Consider the following 20,323-nt stretch of genomic DNA (forward strand, 5'->3'; position numbering starts at 1 on the left):
GCGCCGCCCGGGGCCGTCGCGCGCGCAGGGCGGGCTGGGCCGGGCGGCGTCGGGCGCGTTGGGGCTGCGCGGCGCCGAGGTCTCTGCGGCTCACGGGCCGCGGGGAAGGCGCGGGAGGCGGTGCTGCGGGCCGGCGCAGCCGGTTTGGGTTGCAGGAGGCGGGCGGGGGAGGAGCGTCGCGGACGGGCGGGGCCGGGCTGCGGGCGGGGCTGGCTGGGCGGCCGGGCCATGCAGGGCGCAGAGCCGGTGGAGCTCCGCTGAGACCCGGCTCTGCGCGCCCAGGGGCGGCTCATGCCCCCCGCGCTACCCACTACGCTGCCGCAGCCAGGCCGCATCTGGACGGGGCGCCGCGCGGCGGGGCCGACTCCGGGTGAGCATAGGCCAAGTCGGTGGGTCCCGGGCGGGGAATGTGCCCGGCTGAGGCGTGGGGAGGTGGTGGGGCTGGCTGGGGTGAGGGGGGCGCCCTGCTGCTCCGTCTCCTTGCCGGGCGCTATGCTGCCCTGGCTGCTTAGGAGCGAGGGCGGTTCACAGTGACACGGGACGGGGGCCCGAGGGATGTCGGCATCCCCTTCCCTTCTCGTCCCATCCCCCAGCCTTCCGGGACGGGTTCCTGTTCTCTGCCCTGGCCGGCTTTGGGAACCCAGGGGTCTGAAGACCTTAGAGACCTTGGCATTGGATACGGGAGCGCTGGTTTGGTCCTCCTCCCGGCTTTTGCTTTTTGTGTGAAGCGGGGAGATGGTCTGTAAGGACTCCCTGGGGTCCAGACCATGTCTTCATCCTGGCTTGGAGACCGTGAGGCTACATCATAGTCATGACCTTCAGCTCCTCCCCAGGAATAGGAGAACCCTGAGAGAAAACTGAGTCCCATCTGCTGGCTCTTGAGTCAGTCCCTAAAGCGCCAGGAGTAGAGACCAAGAGTCCTAATGTCAGTCCAGTCAGCCGTTCCCCTTCCTCTTTAGCCCAATCCCCAAAGAGTCATCGGAGTGCCTTGCCGAGTGTGTTTGTAGGGGGTGACTTCAGGGCCCTCCAGTGCTCCCTCAAACACCTTTCCCTTCTAGGCAGTCACCTCTCAGGCACCTCCAGGCTCTAACCCATTTGCTCTGTCGCCCTCTGTGGGCCAGCAGAGACATGACACTGTCTGAGTTTGCGAGCTGGGTGGGAGCCAGGCCCCTTCCCAGGGAGCTGCCCCTTTGGGTATTGTGGCTTGCCCTGTTCATCCAAAGACCCAAGGAGGTTCTTTGGATGAGGAATCAAGCCAGAGACACTTAAGTTAATACCACCCCCCAAGCCATTTTGGTTAGAGATCCTGGATGTTAGGAGAGTGGACTGTCCTGTTTTGGCTGGAAGGGCTTCCAAGAGCAATTCTCACTATACCCGTAATGTAGAGGGGGAGGCTAAGGCCTAAAGTAGGAGAGAACTAACTTATCCAAGGTCACAGGGACAGTTGGAGGAGGAGATGGGACTAAGGGGCTAGAACTCAGCCTCTGCCTCTTAGTCATGACACTCCTCTTCTCAAGGCCCATGCTTCTAGCCTGTCCCTTCAAGGCAGCCCTGGAAAGGGACCCCATCCTCAGCTACCTACTTGTATGACTAAGCCTCACTACAGGTTGACCCTTAGGAACATAGTGGCTGCCTGGACCTGGAGGTAGGGGACGTAGACATTTGGCTCCACTGACTGTTCTGTGCCCACAGGCCACAATGCTGCTCGGGGCATCTCTGGTGGGGGTGCTGCTGTTCTCCAAGCTGGTGCTGAAACTGCCTTGGACCCAAGTGGGGTTCTCCCTGCTGTTCCTCTACTTGGGGTCCGGAGGTTGGCGCTTTGTCCGAATCTTCGTCAAGACCATAAGGCGTGATATCTTGTGAGTATCTGGTCTGGTCCGTCCAGCCCTGGATGCTCCTATAACACAATGGGCTCCTAGTTCCCAAAATCTCTACAGACCGGGTCTCTACGAGCACAGGCCCCCTGGGCCCCAGAGGAGCAGCCTCTGCTTTACCCCCTTCCCCAGGCGCTGGTACCTGGTATCTCCATTGCCAAGGTGAAAGTTTTCTCCTAGGAGATCTCCCTAACTTGGTGCCGTTTAGCCTAGGGCAGATTTAGGGGCCCAGGACATACACTGAATACCAGGTGTGTCAAGAAGACATCTGCAAAGGGTCCTAAGGCTAAGCAGTAGCTTGTGAGAAAATGAAGAGGAACCCCGTGGGAAGGTCTGTGTCCGTAAGTCCGAGAGGGCACAGGGTTGAGATCAGGGCCCCATATCAGATGTCTGGGGAAACCTGCTCCCCAGAGAAAGTCAGGTACTGTCCACAGGGCTCTCCTGTACCAGAAACACCTGCTGCTACCTGCTGTGTGCCAGGCATTAGGCTGCCTCTGGGACTCAGGGAGGGGAAAGCCGACCTAGTCTTGGGCCCAGCTCAGACTGGTCAGGGAGATAAGGAGATCCAGTAAATCCCTAAACTAACAGTACTGTGTGGGCAGAGACCCTGGCAGCCTTGCTCACAGTGGTGTCCTAGTGCTCAGCACAGTGACCCGCACTCAGAACAGGCAGCTCAGCACCTGTCATCTGAATTAATTGTAAAAGGAAGTACTGAGTGGCCACTGCCGGAAGGGTGCTAGCAGAGAGCTGTGGGAGTGTAGGGCAGGGAGAGATGGCTTCAGGCCAGGGCCTTGGGGAATCAGAGAAGGCTGCCTGGAGACAAAAAGGTGTAGTTGAGTGGCATCTCCAGGTGATGGGAGCTGGGGATTCCAGCCAGAGGGCGCAGCATCTGAATAGGCATAGAAGTCAGGGAACTGGAAGATTTCAAAGGTCAGAGGAGGCCAGAGGCAGGGCAGGAAAGGGGATATTGCCAAGTGATTCTTTTTTTTTTTTTTTTAATTACTTATTTATTTGTTTTTAAATTTAAATTCCATTAATTAACATAATGTATTACTTGTTTCAGCAGTATAGATCTGTGATTTATCAGTCTTATATAATACCCACTGCTCATTACAACATGTACCCTCCTAGTGTCCCCCACCCAGTCATCCGATCCCCCATTCCTCTCCCCTCCAGCAGCCTTCAGCTTGTTTCCTTAGATTAAGAGTCTCTTACGGCTTGTTTCCCTCTCTGGTTTCATCTTGTTTCATTTTTTCCTCTCTTCCCCTATGATCCTCTGCCTTGTTTCTCAAATTCCACATATTAGTGAGATCATATGATAATTATCTTTCTCTAATTGACTTATTTTCCTTAGCATAGTATCCTCTAGTTCCATCCACATCATTGCCAATGGCAAGGTTTCCCTTTTTTGATGGCTGTGTAATATTCCATTGTGTGTGTGTGTGTGTGTGTGTGTGTGTGTGTGTGTATATATATATATATATATATGTATCCCCCATTTTCTTTATCCTTTCCTCTGTCGATGGGCATCTGGACCCTTTCCGTAGTTTTTGCCCAGTGATTCTACATTTGGTGAAGCTCTAGGCCTGGCACTGAGTTGGGGGTGCAGGGGACAAGGTGGTGAACAGGATGGAGCCTTGGCCTTGGTGGGTTCACAGAGAAGGAGACTGAACAAGTCTCAAACTTACCCTTTGTTTACTGTGGCAGGGGCCTGGAAAGGTGCAGTACAGGGCGGTCCCAAATGAGTTGGGACTTTGACTTGGACCCTGGAGTTCAGGAAGACTCTGACTTTGCAGCAGACTCAGAGCAGAGCTTCGAGGGTCGTAGGTGTTGAACTCTGGAGCCAGAGAGGACCGGGGTCCTCATCTCAGCCTGTGAAGCCTAGGCAAGCTGTGGTGCTGCAGACCCTCATTTCCTCCTCTGCACTGGGGGCGGAGTCATTGCCCAGGTGCCTGGTGTTACTGTGCAGCATTGGTGGGCCAGCACCTACAATAGTGCCCAGCACACCAGTGCTGGGAAAGGGGAGTGTTGCAAGTGATTGGGCTCAGGAGCCTCAGGCTTGTGGGACAGCCACCTGGGCCGGGGTATCGGGACCCCACTCCCAACCCCAGTAGTCATGGCTCCCTTGCTTGCTCCCACCTAGCGGCGGCATGGTACTCCTCAAGGTGAAGGCAAAGGTCCGGCGGTACCTGCGGGAGCAGCGGACAGTGCCCATTTTGTTTGCCTCTACGGTACAGCGCCACCCCGACAAGACAGCCTTGATCTTTGAGGGCACGGACACCCACTGGACCTTCCGCCAGCTGGATGATTACTCCAGCAGCGTGGCCAACTTCCTGCAGGCTCGGGGCCTGGCCTCCGGCGATGTGGCTGCTCTCTTCATGGAGAATCGCAACGAGTTTGTGGGCCTGTGGCTAGGCATGGCCAAGCTGGGCGTGGAGGCAGCACTGATCAACACCAACCTCCGGCGGGACGCCCTGCGCCACTGCCTGACCACCTCCCAGGCCCGCGTCCTCGTCTTCGGCAGTGAGATGGCCTCAGGTGAGTCCCGGGCTGTGGGGTCAGTGTAGGAGGCCCACAGGGTCTTGCACATACCACAGCCCCCCACACCGACTCCAGGCCTGGGGGAGGCTGTATGGCTCAGAAGCGAAGGCCATGAGCCCTGGTGTCAGACAGCCTGGGCCCTGCCACTGTAAGCTGGAGATCCTGAGTAAGAGACTGGAAATGTCTGTGACTCAGTTTCCTCACTGTAGTACCTGCCCCATATCATTTTCAAGAAGAGCCTTCGCCTGAAGCACTAACAAAGTGGCCGCTACTAGGTGAGCCCGCAGAGATAATGGTAACCATTCCTGGTGGCTAATTAGGCCTCATTTGCCTCATCTATAAAATGAGAGCAAGAACGTATTCTCTGGTCTCTGGCAAAGCTAATGTTTTCTTTGCTGCCACGTTGAGCACTGACTGAGTACTGAGCTCGGTGCTTTACAAAAGCAGCTCTCCTCTCTACAAAGCCTGGTGAGGTAGGGATGGCTCTCTTGGCTTTACAGATGAGGAGACAGACGTTCAGAGTGGCGACAGGAGCTCACATAGGGTCACACTGAAGCAGGATTTCATCCTGGGCTTGACTGCTGTGGTGGGGGATGATGGCGGGGAAGGTTACTGACGTCCCGAGAAGGGGAGAGGAAGGATGCTGCAAGGAGAAGGCGGAGGGTTGGACAAATCTAGAGGGAGGCAGAAGTGGAGCCGAGGGGCCACGAGTGGTCTGTGTCCAGTGCAGGTGAGTATCTAGACTGCTGCAGTGCACCAGGGAGCCTGAGGGAAGGTTCCCACCTTCTGAAGAGGCTGGAGGCTGCTGACCTCTGACCCTCCACACCTCCCTTCTAACCGGCGCCCGCAGAGGAGCGTGGTACAGCGTGTAAGGGTGTAGATGTCAGCATGCGGTAGAGCTGGTTTGGCATCCCAGCTCCAGCACATTCTAGCTGAGAGCAGACCCTCCCATTCTCGGATCCTTGTCTTCTCACCTAGGGGCTGCTGTTGGTGCCTACCTCCTGGGCTGTGTGAGCAGGAGCGCGCACGTAAGGAGCCCGCTGGGCAGCTAGGGAGCTCTTGCTCCTGTCAGCATCTAATAACCAGGACCCAGGTGCTTCACGCATCCTCCTCCCTGCACACAGCCCGTCCCCCCTGACAACACGCCAGCCCTGACACGAGCAGAGGTTCTGGGGACGTGAGGTTCTCAGCCTGCCTGCTGATCGCCCCTGTCTCCCCTGCAGCCATTTTTGAAATCCAAGGCAGCCTGGACCCCTCGCTCAGCCTCCTCTGCTCCGGCCCCTGGGAGCCAAGCACAGTGCCCGCCGGCACAGAGCACCTAGACCCCCTGCTGGAGGAAGCCCCCAAGCACCTGCCCAGTCGTCCCAACAAGGGCTTCACAGGTGGGTTCCCCACCCCATGGAGGGGTTCTCGGATGGGCCCAGGACAGAGTGCTGGCCCCACAGCCAGAGGCCTGGGTTCTTCTGCAAACTTGCTGTGTGACCTGGAGTGAGTCCTGTCACCTCCCTTTCTCCATCTGGGAAGATGAGGACAGTGACCATGGGGTCACTCTGAGGGCTAAAGAGCATGTGTGTGTAAAGATGCCAGGCACGGTGCCAAGTACTCAGGAGCTCACAAAACCCGATCCTTTGACTTGTTGAACAAGCCTTCGTGGCTGCCTGTCACATGCAGCAGGATCATGTGGAGCCCAGCAGACTGCTCGGTCTGAATTTCGGCTGGGGTCGGGCCAGAGGCTAGACCTCCTAAATATTCACCCAGCACCTGTCAGCCTGGAGTCCTCTCCGTGCATGGGCTGCCTTGCCGCCCCACCCCCTCCTCCAGGCAGCCTCTGACCCTGCAGCCTCTCCTGCGCTCCACCAGGCCCTGTGGAGCCCCCAGTTCACTGCAGTGCCCGGAGGATCAGAGCTGGCACTGAGTTCATGCCTCAGTCCCACCACTTCACTGGTGTCCTGAGCCCCTGAGCTCGCCTCTCTCTGAGCCTCGGTTCCCACAGCTGTGACAGCGGGGCCGGTAACAGAATCGATTTTATGGAGCAGCTTTGGGGTTTGAAAAAGGTAGAGTGGAAAGCTGGGGTGTGACAGAAAGTGCTCAGGAACTGGTCTTTGTTGGCATCGTGGTCATTTTATCTCTGTCATGTGTGAATTTTGTCTCCCTGGTGCTTTTGTAAGCAGCTCGAGGGCAGGGTCTCTGCCAGGGTCAGCCTGGTGTCCTCAGGCCCAGCCACACATAACATGCAGTCATCCCAGGGCGTACCTGGCTTCCTAGAACCTCCCACCCATTGGGGTGGGCGGCGGGGAGGTGGCTGAGCCTCTGCCTAACCGAACGTGACAGTCCCCGAGCTGGGCCACTGGGTGGTGTAGAGACAAGATCTGCGGTGCAGGAGCTCCGTGGATACAGCTCCCAGCAGCCAGTGTCTCCCCAGCCCTGAGTGGTCTCTTCTCACAGCCCCTCATGTGTCTCTCTCTTCTTCAGATAAGCTCTTCTACATCTACACGTCGGGCACCACGGGGCTGCCCAAAGCCGCCATCGTGGTGCACAGCAGGTAAGGGGCACGTGCTGGGGGATGGAGCCCGGGAGCCCCTCCTCCTGCCTCCCCAGGGGCTTGCGAAGTGCCCTGTCTGTGCCCTCCCAGGTATTACCGCATGGCCGCCCTGGTGTACTACGGATTCCGGATGCGGCCCGACGACATTGTCTACGATTGCCTGCCCCTCTACCACTCCGCAGGTAACCGGGGCCGCCCTCCCAGCCTCCCGCGCTCTGGGGCCTTGGGAAGCCCACCCCCTCTTGGCAGGCAGCATCTTGTGGGTAGAAGTACGTGAGCTTTGGAGTCAAATCTAGGTTCAGATTCAGATATGGCCATTGACTGGGCCTCTGAACGAAAGACGGCCACACCAGTTTCACAGTGTGTGTGGCTACGTCCCGCAGGATGCTAGGGCTGGTCCAGCCCGGCAGTTCGTTTCCTCAGGTGTACACAGCCTTGCGGCTTGGGAAGGGCAGCACAGAGGTAGAATAGTTTATTCTTGCCCTCAGGGTGCTTAAAGTCCCGTATGGATTTAGGGCAGGATGAAAATGGGAACTCACCTGACTTTATACAAGAAATGGCATGGTGGGGAACCTGGGTGGCTCAGTGGGTTAAAGCCTCTGCTTTTGGCTCAGGTCTTGATCCCAGGGTCCTGGGATCGAGTCCCGTATCGGGCTCTCTGCTCAACAGGGAGCCTGCTTCCTCCTCTCTCTCTGCCTGCCTCTCTGCCTACTTGTGATCTCTGTCTGTCAAATAAATAAATAAAACCTTTAAAAAAAAAAAAAAAAGAAATGGCATGGTGAATGTGGAGACAGGCAGGGAGCAGGAGCTCAGCTCAAGAGAAGAGCCCAGTGATGGTCAGGAAGGCTTCCTGGAGGAGGTGCTCCCTAGTCAGGCAGATGTGAGTTGCGGAAGTGAGGAGAGCTAGCTTGGTCCCCCTCTGCTGAATGGCAGCTTTCTAGGTACAAGAGCAGGAGCTTAGGGCCAGCTCCGGGGCCCCCGCGACCGTCTAAGGAGCATGCCCTCGATCCCATACTGGGGAGGCACTGGGGAACCATGGGAGGTATCTGACGAGGGGAGAGGTGTGATTAGTTAGTGCTGGAGGAACAGGACAGGAGAGAGGGCCTGGGAAAGGGCTTTTGAGGAGACGGGCTGGGCCAGAGGAGACTCTGGAAGGAGGGGTGTCCTGGCTCCCTGACCTCCATGTGCCCCTCTCTGCCCCCGCCTTTAGGAAACATCGTGGGCATGGGGCAGTGCCTACTGCACGGCATGACAGTGGTCATCCGGAAGAAGTTCTCAGCCTCCCGGTTCTGGGACGACTGTATCAAGTACAACTGCACGGTGAGTGAGGAAGCCAGAGGACGAGTATCCCTGTGTCCGCGTGACCTGTCGGCCTTGTTTGGGGACATCTGCCTTGCCACTGAGGCCAATCGTTCACCAGGGGCACCATTTCTGGTGTTCCAGTGGGGAGACTGAGGCCCAGGGCCCATGGGGTTAGGAGGTGAAGGGAGAGCGATTGCGGGCCAGCCTTACACCCGCTCCACCCCTAGATTGTGCAGTACATCGGTGAGCTGTGCCGCTACCTCCTGAACCAGCCGCCCCGGGAGGCGGAGCACCAGCACCGGGTGCGCATGGCACTCGGCAACGGCCTCCGCCAGTCCATCTGGACCGACTTTTCTAGCCGTTTCCACATCCCCCAGGTGGCAGAGTTCTATGGGGCCACAGAATGTAACTGCAGTTTGGGCAACTTTGACAGCCAGGTGGGCAGTGGGACAGTGGAGGGCGGGTGGGGTGCAGCGCGGAATGTGGGCGCTGGAGCCTCCCACTGTCTGGTCGGGGCAGCAGGGATGCAGCATGGAGTGTGGGTGCTCTAGCCCCCCGCGGTCTGGTCAGGGCAGCGTGGGTGCAGTGTGGAGTGTGGGCACCGGAGCGTCCTGCTGTCTGGTCAGGGCAGGAGGGGTGCAGCGCAGAGTGTGGGCGCCAAGCCCCCCACTGTCTGGTTGGGGCACTGTCTGGTGTGGGCACCAGGCCTCCTAATGCTGTCCAGTCTCAGGCCCAAGTCTTGGCCTTTGCAGGTGGGAGCCTGTGGTTTCAACAGCCGCATCCTGTCCTTTGTGTACCCTATCCGGCTGGTACGAGTCAACGAGGACACCATGGAACTGATCCGGGGGCCCGATGGCGTCTGCCTTCCCTGCCAGCCAGGTCTGCCCCAGGGTTGGAAGTAGGGTCAGAGCAGGAGAGGTTAAGCCGGGAGGGAGATGGCACTGGGCTGGGTGAGTGGGAAGCCCTTTTCTGACCAGTGGCCATCACTCCGCTCTACTCTTAGGACGACACATCATTTATTTTTTCTCCACCTGTCCTTCCATTCCTCATCCCTTCTACCCATCAGTCCGTTGATTCATTGTTGTGTGGAGGACCCCCGAGTGGACCCTGGCTTAGCCTCTAAGCTCTGTGGCCGAGTTCCCTCATGTGCCATTGAGGCTGATGGCAGCGCCACCTCCCGGAGTTGCCCTGGGGGTCGTGTGTGCTAAGGAACGTACAGCTCTTTGAGCAGAGCCAGGGGCCCAAAGGGGCGCTGGCTCTGGTCAGGCTGTCCACGTAGAGCTCGGCCACCCTTTCGTGTCATTCGTCTTGCCATCCGCTCCGTGACCAGACGTTACTGAGGGCCCCCGTGCACTGGACCCGCCAGGAGCAGCTCCCTGCCCTCGGGGCTCCCACCCCAGAGCTAGATAGGGTTTCTGTGGAAAGCGGTGTGACCAGAAGTCAGATCAAAATGCAGGGCACATTTGGGGGTGGGGAACGGGGAGTGGAAGCCACCAGGGTAGAGCTGCGCTGCCCTCTCTACCCCCAGGGGAGCCAGGCCAGCTGGTGGGCCGTATCATCCAGCAGGACCCCTTGCGCCGCTTCGACGGCTATCTGAACCAGGGTGCCAGCAACAAGAAGATCGCCAAGGACGTGTTCCAAAAGGGGGACCAGGCCTACCTCACTGGTGGGTGGGCACCAGCCCCTTTGTGGGGGGGAGGCAGGCTGGAGAGAAATGAAGGGCCCTCCCCCACCTTCCGAGAATACGGCCCCAGTCCCAACCCTCCCCGTCAAACAGATCCCGGGGTCCTGTGCGGCTGGCCCCCACCCTGCCTCATACTCCGCCCCTGCAGGCGACGTGCTGGTGATGGACGAACTGGGCTACCTGTACTTCCGAGACCGCACGGGAGACACATTCCGCTGGAAAGGGGAGAACGTGTCCACCACTGAGGTGGAGGGCACGCTCAGCCGCCTGCTGGCCATGGCCGACGTGGCCGTGTACGGTGTAGAAGTGCCAGGTACCCGCGGGCTGGTGGGAGGCACCAGGCATGTGCGGGGAGGCACCTCCAGGGGGCACGACCGGCCCCTCACGGTGCCCGCTGCCGCCCCCAGGAACCGAGGGCCGGGCCGGAATGGCTGCTGTGGCCAGCCCCGCCAGCGACTGTGACCTGGGGCACTTCGCACAGCTGCTGGAGAAGGAGCTGCCCCTGTACGCCCGCCCCATCTTTCTGCGCTTCCTGCCGGAGCTACACAAAACGGGTACGTCCCCTCCCCTGCTCCAGGTCCAGGAGGGTTCCAGGCCTGTGCCCCTAACTGGCTCCTTTTTGGGACCTGGGGGACTGTCATTTGTCCTTCAGCCACAGCATTGCTGTGTCATTGTACACAGACCTCCTTGCGTACAAGTGAGCGGACTGAGCCCTCAGACAGAGAAGGCTCACGTACACACGAGTGGAACAAACATTCACTGAGTACCTACTGGGTGCCTGCCAGGCTCCGTGCTAGGCCTTGGTGATTGAGGTGACTAATTCTGATGGGACCTTTGCCGTCTAGGGGGAGGTAGCACAGGACAAGGACTTCCAAGGGCAAAGAAGAGAATACAGATCGAACTGACAGAAAAGCAAATGAAGTGGGGTGCAGTGCCTGGGAGGCTCCCCGGAGGAGGTGACCTTTGAGCTGAGACCTGAATGGAGTGGGAGGCATTCTGGGCTGGTCCCTAAGACCAGAGGGCACTTGGGCAGGAGAGGAAGGAAAGGAGGTCCCTGAAGCCGGAGCCAAGAGAGCTGTGGGCAGCGGCATCAGGTGGGGCAGAGAGGCCAGCGGGGACCAGAAGACTCTGGGCTGGGGAGGGCCTGGGCTATGTCAGGGCAGCAGGGAGCCACAAGTGTTTGAGTAGAGCAGTAACCTGTGTCAGGTGCATGTTCCACACGGCCCTCTGGCTGCTGTGTGGAGCGCGGGAGAGGGCTACGGGCCCTGGGGGAGCAGGGAGACTAGCAAGGGGCTGTTACTGTTGTCAGCAGAGAGGTGAGTGGTGGGTCCACAGTCACATAGCTGGGTAGTGCCAGCCTTCTGTCTGTTGGACCACTGACGGGTCCCCTGATGGGCAGAAGTCAGTCCTTGCTGCCCTGTCCTGACCACCGCCCCCCGCCCCCAGCCTCTCACCAGCTGCTCATCCTTGGGCCACCTCCCTTGTGCTCATCATGTCAACCCCTGCCTTACTGAAATGTCTTCCCTGACCCATGTCACCCTTGCCAGGTGGTAGGCTCATAGGAGCACCTAAAGCAGTGTAGAGGGTCTAATGGGGACACTGGTGCTGGGCTCTTGCTCAAGGCTGGGAGCTCCTGAGGTTTGGGTGACACTGACTGTGCAGGAGAGAGGCAGGGAAGAGACCTCAGGTGTCAGAGGCTTTGCTGCAGAACAAACGTCCCTAAACTCCCTGCAGTGCTTAAAACAGCCGTTTTTTTGCTCTCGATTGTGGGTCAGCAGTTTGGGGTTAAGTTCTACCGAGCGGTTCTTCCGTCCGCCCCACCTGGTGTGGAAGAGCGGCCATTGCTCGTGATTTAGCTGGGGGCTGGAAAGGGTAGGATGTCCTTACTTTCCCGTCTGGCTCCCAGCAGGCTGCTCCAGCAGCGCCCACCTGCAGAGCCGTCTGCAATGAGGACGATGTCTGGTGTGTGCACTGAGCAACACTGCGGCCACTAGCCCCGAGCAGCCACTGAGCACTCCCCCTGGGGCCTGTGAGCCGGGGGAGCAGAATTTTACATTTGCCTTCATTTTAATTAAATGTATAGAGCCCCATATGGCCAGTGGCTATCCTACTGGATAGGGCCAGTCCAGGGGGGACATCCCTGGGCTGTCTCACCTCTGCTTTCTGCAGCTCCTCTCCCTTCGGAGACTACACTGGCGACAGGCACCCCACCTGGAGTGGAAGCTGCAGGGCCCCTCAAGGCCTGGGCTCTCCAAACACTCATGTTCTGTGGGTCAAAGCAAGTCACAAGGTCGCTTTGGATTCAGGTGGCGGGTGAGAAAGACCCCAGCTCTGGCTGGGAGAAGTGGCCAGGCCACCAGGCGGCAGAGTGTGCGTCCAGGGAAGGAAGGAATCTGGCCATTTCTGGCCATCTGTCGCACCCGGGTCCAGATCCCAGCTCCAGCGCTTACTAGCTGTGTGGTGTTGGCCCCGGGGTGTGCCTCGCCGCGCCAGTCTTATTCCTCTGTCCAGTGGGCTGATGCCAGTGACTGAGACGTGTGCAGTTTCCGTGAGCTACAACTGAGAAAACAGGGCTGCTGTTGAAACTGTTGCTCTAAACTATAGAGATGTTAAAAGCTGAAAACACGTGCAGTGTAGCAGACTCCATAAAATATGGTGGATACCGGCCCCTGGGATTTATGTGCAGCTGACGTGAGCTCACGCCTGTACCTGGGAGGTGCCCAAAGCACAGAGGGCCCGGGCTCTGGCCCTCCCTCTGCTGTCACGCAGGGCGTGTGGCCTTAGAGGGATAGTTTCCCCTCTTTGGTGCTCAGTTTCCCCAGCTGCAAGCAGAAGGCAGGTAGCGTGGCCCCCACCACAGCGCCAGGGCCGCTCTGAGCAGCGGTGCGTGATCTAATTAGCGGGAGTCACCTTTGCAAAGTGTCCAGGGCTGTGCACTGCTGTGCTCCGTGCCCCATTCCCAGGTTTTCCCCCACCCTCCTCCTCTGCCCCTCTTCAGCTTTGGTATGCGGCTTCCCAGGGCTCAGGCCCCTGCCCTGCATCCTCTGACCCATCTTCCCTGCTCCCTCAGGGACCTTCAAGTTACAGAAGACAGAACTTCGGAAGGAAGGCTTTGACCCAGCGGTTGTGAAAGACCCGCTGTTCTACCTGGATGCCCGGAAGGGACGCTACGTCCCGCTGGACCAAGAGGCCTACACCCGCATCCAGGCAGGCGAGGAGAAGCTGTGATTTGCCCCGAGTCCCTCTAAGGGCCAGCGGGTGCTGGATCCAGAGCCCCAGCTCCCACCCCAGAGGGGTCCAGGGCAATGCCAGACCAAAGCAAGCAGGGCCCGGCACCTCCACCCCGAGGTGCTGGCCCCCTCCCCCTCAAAACTGCCAAGTGACTCACTGCCGCCTCCCCCTGTCCCCCAGGAGGCTTTCTGTGAAAGCCTCAAGTCCATGTTCTGTCTTCAAGGCCAGGTGGGGCCTCTGGGCCCCTTATGATGATGTCTTGGGTAGGGCAGGGGCAGGTGGAAGGTTGCCAAGCACTCTCCAGAGCGCAGGGAGCTTGTAAATGGGACCAGGGCAGAAACCCCCAGACTCAGGAAGCCAGCAGAGTGGGCAGGGGCGGCAGGAGAAGGATCCTGGCCCCGGAGCTGTTCCAGTGTCATTCAGCACTGCCTGTGCCTCCAGGAGGATCGGAGGAGGACCCCGACCTGCAGCAGGCGGCCTGGATTGAGTGCCCTCCCCCGCCCCCCGCCATCCTCCTCTCCTGGGTGGCAGCCTGGCTGCCCCTCAGGCAGGACCTTTCTCCTTGTAGGTCTGTCCCCATCACTTTCTCCGTCGCAGTCCCGGGCTGGCTATGAGAGGAGGAGGGGTTGGGGGGGGGTCTTTCACGGGCCAATAAACTGCCTTGACTCCCCCTAGCCTGTGTGCGCTGCCTGAGCTCACTGCTCCTGCTCAGGCTCCACCTCCTGCCCGTCCACCCCATTCACTCACTCAGACTTAGGGACACAGCAGGTAAGACGCCCTCCACAAGTTGGCAGTGTATTTATTTATTTATTTATTTATTTATTTTTTAAGATTTTATTTACTTATTTGACAGCCAGAAATCACAAGTAGGCAGAGAGGCAGGCAGAGAGAGAGAGGAAGGGAAGCAGACTCCCTGCTGAGCAGAGAGCCCAATGCAGGGCTCGATCCTAGGACCCTGGGATCATGACCCGAGCTGAAGGCAGAGGCTTTAACGCACTGAGCCACCCAGGCGCCCCCCAGTTGGCAGTGTATTTAATAGCATGAACTTGAAAGTCCAGACCAGCTGTGTCACTTTGGAGTTTGCGCTCTAGGGCAAGTGACTCGTCTCCGCATCTGTGAAAGGGGGAATGATCAGGAGGATTCAGAGAGCACAGGTACCCATTTCAAGGAAAGGGCTGTTTAGAGCCTTTGAGGGAGAAAACCTTAACCCGGGGTCTGATCCCATCTCCAGACCCTTGCTCGTGCATTTCCCAGGGGTCTGGGGGCTGTGCCAGCCAGAGCTGAGCTGCCTGACCAGCTGTGGCAGAGTCCAGGAAAGCTTCCGGGGCTGCGGCGCCAGCTGTACCAGTGGAGAGGCAGCTGTCTCCGAGGCCCCATCGCTGGAGTCACACCCAGGCTGGAAACGCAGGGCGCGCTGGGCACGAGTCGGTCCCAGCCCCAAGCAGTAGGCAATGCGTGCCCCTGGGCCTGGCCTTCGCTCTTCAAGCTTCACCGCAGGCTGTCAGTCATTGGCTGAGGTCACACAGCAGTAGGGGGTGGGGGTTGGGGGCTGGAATGCAAACCCAAGCCCCTGTGGCTTCCTGCTCCCCCACCCCCCCTCCTGGTGTAAAAGGCCAGGGGAAAGCCCAAAGAGCTTCCATTCCACCCGTGCCTGCGGAGCCAACTGTGGGCCCCGCCCAAGACCTGCAGCAGATGGCCAGGGCGAGATCCGGGATGCCTCCTGGGGGAGTGACTCTGAAAGATAGAGGAATCTGATGCTGCCCTTGGGGGTAAATGGGGGGCAGAGCTGGAGTCCTTGGAGAGTGGTGCTGAGGGAGTTGTGGAGGGGGTTGGCAGTCACGGCTGCGGTGTCCCAGTGTGACCAGCAGAGGGCAGGCAGAGCCTGGAGAATGCCATCTTGGTCCTTCCCACTCAGCCTCCAGAAGTCGAAGGAGGGGCTGTGAATCCCACCTCAGGCCCAGGCAGGTACCCAGCCCAGAGCACCCTGTGTCAAGGCTTTGTTTCTTTTATCCTTAGCCCTGAGTGCTTCCCAATGGGATAGCGCGCCCCACTCAGGGGGCCCCATTCCTTCGTTGAGGTTGAGCACAGTCCCCAAAAGGCAGCATAGAGTGGCGGTTAAAAGCTCCAGCTTGAACAGGCATATGTTCAAGCTGCCAGGCTAAGCCTCAGTTCTTCCCCTGGACGGAGGTCTAGGATAACGGTGAGCTTGCATTGTGCCTGGAGGTCTCTTAACATGCGGTCTGGTGCTGATGTCTGCTCAGTACATAGCAGTTACAAGATTTTAAAAAGATCTATATTCAGGTGTTAAGACCCCAGACTAGGCCTGAGTTGACCACTTCCACACCGATCCCCCGAACCCCCTTGAAGGGCCTTGGGAGCTCTCCCATCTGCCTCCGATCTTCCTCACCACAGCTGTGTGAGTCATCACGCACACACACGCGGCAGATCTCAGTATGTGCTTGTGAAGTTAAGGGCAGCTACTGCTTATTGGGCGTTTCCAGACATTTATATGGTGTTTCATGGTTTACAAAGTACCGTGTAAGTTCATCTCTGGAGCAGACTGTAAAGGCGGGGTAGGGGGAGGGGAGTGGGGGGGACGGGGGGCGGGCAGAGGCGGTGCATGGTTTGAGCAAGACAGACGGGGAGCTGACTGGGGACAGGGGAGAGAGGGAGCTGGCGAGTGAAGAGGCAGAGGGTGTGTGCTGTTAGCTGTACCTCTGTTAACCCAGCACCCCGGTGAGGCGGGCAACCCTGTTTCCTGGTCAGGGAGGTTTTCAAGGAAGAGGTATCCAAAACTGGGGGGAGAAGAGTGTCCCAGACAAGAGGCCTGGGAGTGTGCGGCGAGCAGGGCAGATCACAGCAAGCAGGGAGGCAGGGAGTGCGGGTCAGGGGTGGGGCAGAGCTGAAGCAAGATATGTGGGCACTTGTCCTTGCATGCGCTTCCGGAGACCAGGCGAGGCTAGGAGGTCCCTGCATCGGGTCAAACCCACTTCCTTAGACTTGCCAACGGCCACCGTGGATGGAGACCCTCCTCTGTGCCAGGCGCTTTGCAACGTACTCTGTGCGTTGGTTCTTTACATCCATACCACAAAGCAGCTGTTTTCATCCCCATTCCACAGATGAGGAATGAGGCTCAGAGAGGCAAAATCTCTCCCTAGACCACAGAGCCCATGAATGGCAGCGCTGGGCTGCAAACCCCCTTCCCCGAGCCTCAATGTTGCCATCTGCCACAGTGCCAGGGGGAGGCTGGAAAGTGCCTGCCTCGAACATCCCCGGAGGTCCTGTCGCCCTCAGGACGGGCAAGTGGCCGACCAGGCCAGTGCTTTACGTATCAGTTTCAATCCCTGGGAAGAAGGTTAAATACCTCCGAGGGGCCCATTGAGGCGGTGGCAGTAAGGGAGGGGGTGACCAAGTGACTTTCAAAGGGGCCTGAATGCATGGCTGGCCCCTCCCCCCGAGGACGGGGCCCTGCTTCCTCCCAGCCTAATGATATTCCGGACTCAGCCCTCATCTTTGGCGGCAGTTTAACCCGAGCCTGGGCGGATTTCTTTCTCACTGATCTCAGCTTGACACCCAATTAGCACAAGAATGGGAGGAGGAAGCCTGCGAGAGGCGCCTCCCAGCCTCCCGGGGCGCACGAGGGGAGCAGGCGGGAAGACAAAGGGCAGTGGGCAGGGGGGCACCCGCGCCCTCGCCTCCCCCCTGCAGACCCTGCCATTGTCTCCCTAGTTGCTTCTGAGGGGCTGGAGGCCAACGCCTGGGCTGGCCGGCCTGCTGGAGGGGACTGGGGATGGGGCCCAAGCCCCTCTTCCGCATAGATCCCAGGGGAAGGCATTTGGGTGATCCGGACCCAACAGGAGGCCGCTGGGGTCAGGCGCTACAACCTGGGGTTGAGGCCTGACACTTAGGGCCCATGGGCAAACCACTGATTCTGAGCCTCGGATTTTCTCGTTTGGAAAGTGTGGTAAGAGTAGTCCCCGTGAGTGGTCAGTCAGGCAGCGCATGTACAGCACCTGGCAGGTCTTAAGGCAGGCATTCAATAAACACTCCTTGAATGAGTACGTTAAACTAATATTCTTACTAATTAAGAGGTTGAGTGGGTAGGGGCGCCTGGGTGGCTCAGTGGGTTAAGCCTCTGCCTTCGGCTCAGATCATGATCCCAGGTCCTGGGATCGAGCCCCGCATCGGGCTCTCTGCTCAGCAAGAAGCCTGCTTCCTCCTCTCCCTCTGCCTGCCTCTCTGCCTACTTGTGATCTCTGTCTGTCAGATAAAATCTTAAAAAAAAAAAAAGGTTGAGTTGGGTAGGCTTCAGGTCAGGAGAAGGACTTTCTGAGACCCAGGCATTCACAACACGGGCTGATGATGGTGATGATTTTAATTTTTGTTTATTTGAGAGAGGGAGAGGGAGAAGCAGACTCCCTGATGAGCAGGGACCATAGGGCTTGATCCAGGGACTTCAGGATCACGACCTGAGTGGAAGGCAGATGATCAACCAGACTGAGCCACCCAGGCACCCCTAGAACGGGCTGATTTACCCAGAAGGGAACTCCCATCTCTGGGACTAAGCAAGAAGATAGAGGAATCCCTGTGTGTTGAGATGTGGGGAGATGCCCTCTTCCTAGGTGACCTCTCCCTCCTACCATTCCTTTGGATTTGGGCTTAGGTGTGACTTCGGGGAAGCCTTCCCCTGACACCAGTGCTGGATTAGGGCACTCCTCCAGCTCCCCCAGGGCCCCATCCTCCCCGCCCCTTTAGAACACTGATCACACCGCATGGTCCATTTTTACATCTGTGTCTTCTCCTAGAACAGCCCCAGAAGGGCAGGGACCTGTTGGCTTTTTTCACTGTTGTGTTCCCAGCACCAGCACTGGGCCTGGCATTTAATAGGTGCTCAGTGAATGTTTGTCAGATGGCTGGTGCCCTTCAAATGCTCCCTAGCTCTTGAGTTCCAGCCCCAGGAGGGGACAGTTCCCAGGGTGAGAGGATACTCAATGCATAGAGGTGAGCTGAGATCAGAGGCTCAAGGGCTCTGAACACCTTCTAAGAAGGCCCTTATCTTGTTGGCAAAAAGAAGCCAGTGAATGACTGAGTGGGGAGTGGTATGTGTTCACTTACTCTCATCGTGCACTTACCCAACCCGTACAATTACAAAGCTCCTTACCTCCAGCCAAGGATCAAAGAAGACTCAAGCAAGATTTCTGCCTGCAGGAGCTGAGTCTAGTGGGAGAATCATAGAATATTTTTGCTGAAAGTATCTTAGATCATTTGGGCCCCAACCTTCTTTAAAAAGATTGGGGAAACTCAGTTCCAGAGAGGGAAAGTGACCAACCTGCACAGCATGGTACATGTGGGGCCTTTCCATTTACCGCAGGATTCCTTTGTGCCCTTTGAGGACCAGGGCTGTGTCTCATTTGTCTTCACTTTGCCAGTGCCCTGGAACGGTGCCTAATACATTGAAATGGCTCAGGGTTCTCCATGGAGTCAAACTGTACAGTGAGGCCAAGGCCAGAGTGAGGGAGGTAGGAGGCAGGCAGGCAGAGACGCAGGTACAGGTGCCGGGTGATGGTGGTGGTGGAAGATTGGCGGGGGGCGGGGGGGGGGTGCAAAATCAGCTTAGACAGGAGATGAATCCAAATCGGTGATTTGAATATGGGAGAGAATTAAGACCAATGTCCAAAGTTTCTTGCTTGAGTGTTTCAGTGGGTGGCAGTCGTATCCTTGAAATGGGGAACACAGGGGAGGACCTATTTTAGGGAAGGAGGCACTGTGCCTAAGACTCAGTGCTCGCTACAACCCTATGAGTTAGGGGTTGTTGTTATCCCCATTTTACCGATGAGGAAACTGAGGCTCACACATGTAAGTTAAGGGACTTACTTAAAACAGCTAGAAGTGGTGGGACTTGGGTATAAAGCTGGCAGGTGAATGCCTAGCTGCTGCTGTTTTTTTTTTTTTTTTAAGATTTTATTTATTTATTTGACGGATAGAGATCACAAGTAGGCAGAGAGGCATGCAGAGAGAGGAGGAAGCAGGCTCCCTGCTGAGCAGAGAGCACAATGTGGGGCTCGATCCCAGGACCCTGGGATCATGACTGGAGCCTAAGGCAGAGGCTTTAACCCACTGAGCCACCCAGGCGCCCCTTCTTTTTTTTTTTTTTTTTTTAATTAAGATTTTACTTATTAGAGCTAGAGAGAATGAGTGGGGGGAGGGCCAGAGGGAGGTGAGTCTCAAGCCAACTCCTTGCTGAGCACAGAGCCTGGTCCAGGATTCAGTCTCACAACTCCGAGATCACAGCCGAAGCCAAAAAATCAAAAGCCTAACTGACTGTGCCAGGCGGCGCCCTGAACTCCTTGCCCTTAACCATTATATCATTCCATTATTGACCATCAGGCTACCCCACTGTAGGCTACTAATGCTGAGTTCAATTTGGAAGTGTGGTTTAGACACCCTGGGACATCTGTGTTACTCCAATTCTCCCCTGGGCTTTTGTAACAGGCTCTAGTGGTCTCCTACCTTCTTTGTTCTCCTTCAAACCATTTACACTGCAGCAAGTAAAGATATTTTATTTTACTTTTTTAGTTTTTTTTCCTTTTTTAAAAGATTTTATTTATTTATTTATTTACTTATTTATTAATTGACAGCAAGAGAGGGAACAGAAACAGGGGGAGTGGGAGAGGTAGAAGCAGGCTTCCCACTGAGCAGGGATTTCGATTCGGGGCTCGATCCCAGGACCCTGGAATCACGACCTGAGCTGAAGGCAGATGCTTAATGACTGAGCCACCCAGGCGCCCCTGGTTTTTGTTTGTTTGTTTGTTTTTGTTTTTGTTTTTAAGATTTATTTGAGAGAGACTGCACATGAGTGGGGAGAGGGGCAGAGGAATAGGGAGAGTGAGAATCTGAAGCAGACACCTGCTGAGCTCAGAGCCCTACTCAGGGTTGGATCTCAGGATCCTCAGATCATGACCTGAACTGAAATCAAGTCGGATGCTCAAGGGACTGAGTCACCCAGGTGCCCCAGGTAAGCATATTTTAAAACATAGTTCAAATGTCACCCTTTCCCCCAAACCTTTCAGAGACCTTCCACTGCTCTTAGAATAGAGACTGAAATTCCTACCTGGCTCTCAAGGTATGATTTGGCCCCTGCCCCCTTTC

General features: G+C 57.3%; 1 protein-coding gene across 2 annotated transcripts; it reads left to right on the forward strand.

Annotated features, from left to right (window-relative positions):
- Window positions 1-218: 218 nt before the first annotated feature.
- On the forward strand, window positions 219-13,847 carry SLC27A4 (solute carrier family 27 member 4). Of its 2 annotated transcripts, none has more exons than XM_080820595.1 (13): window positions 219-370; window positions 1,693-1,859; window positions 4,018-4,412; window positions 5,639-5,797; window positions 6,888-6,957; window positions 7,048-7,139; window positions 8,168-8,277; window positions 8,487-8,696; window positions 9,012-9,138; window positions 9,788-9,925; window positions 10,092-10,256; window positions 10,351-10,497; window positions 13,014-13,847. In XM_080820595.1, exons 2-13 carry the CDS (start codon window positions 1,699-1,701, stop codon window positions 13,169-13,171), a joined length of 1,932 nt encoding a protein of 643 aa, XP_080676721.1. In that variant the 5' UTR covers window positions 219-370; window positions 1,693-1,698; the 3' UTR covers window positions 13,172-13,847. The 2 variants fall into 2 exon arrangements, with proteins under 2 accessions (XP_080676721.1, XP_080676720.1); XM_080820594.1 differs by having other exon boundaries at window positions 307-389.
- Window positions 13,848-20,323: the final 6,476 nt, after the last annotated feature.

Source organism: Martes martes (assembly GCF_963455335.1).
Source record: "Martes martes genome assembly, chromosome: 12".
Classification (NCBI taxonomy): domain Eukaryota; kingdom Metazoa; phylum Chordata; class Mammalia; order Carnivora; family Mustelidae; genus Martes; species Martes martes.

Coding starts and splice junctions, on each gene's coding strand:
- SLC27A4 (XM_080820595.1), top strand. CDS start 1,699: ATGCTGCTCGGGGCATCTCTGGTGGGGGTGCTGCTGTTCTCCAAGCTG. Junction 4,413..5,638: donor CGGCAGTGAGATGGCCTCAG/GTGAGTCCCGGG, acceptor TCTCCCCTGCAG/CCATTTTTGAAATCCAAGGC. Junction 9,139..9,787: donor CTGCCTTCCCTGCCAGCCAG/GTCTGCCCCAGG, acceptor CTCTACCCCCAG/GGGAGCCAGGCCAGCTGGTG.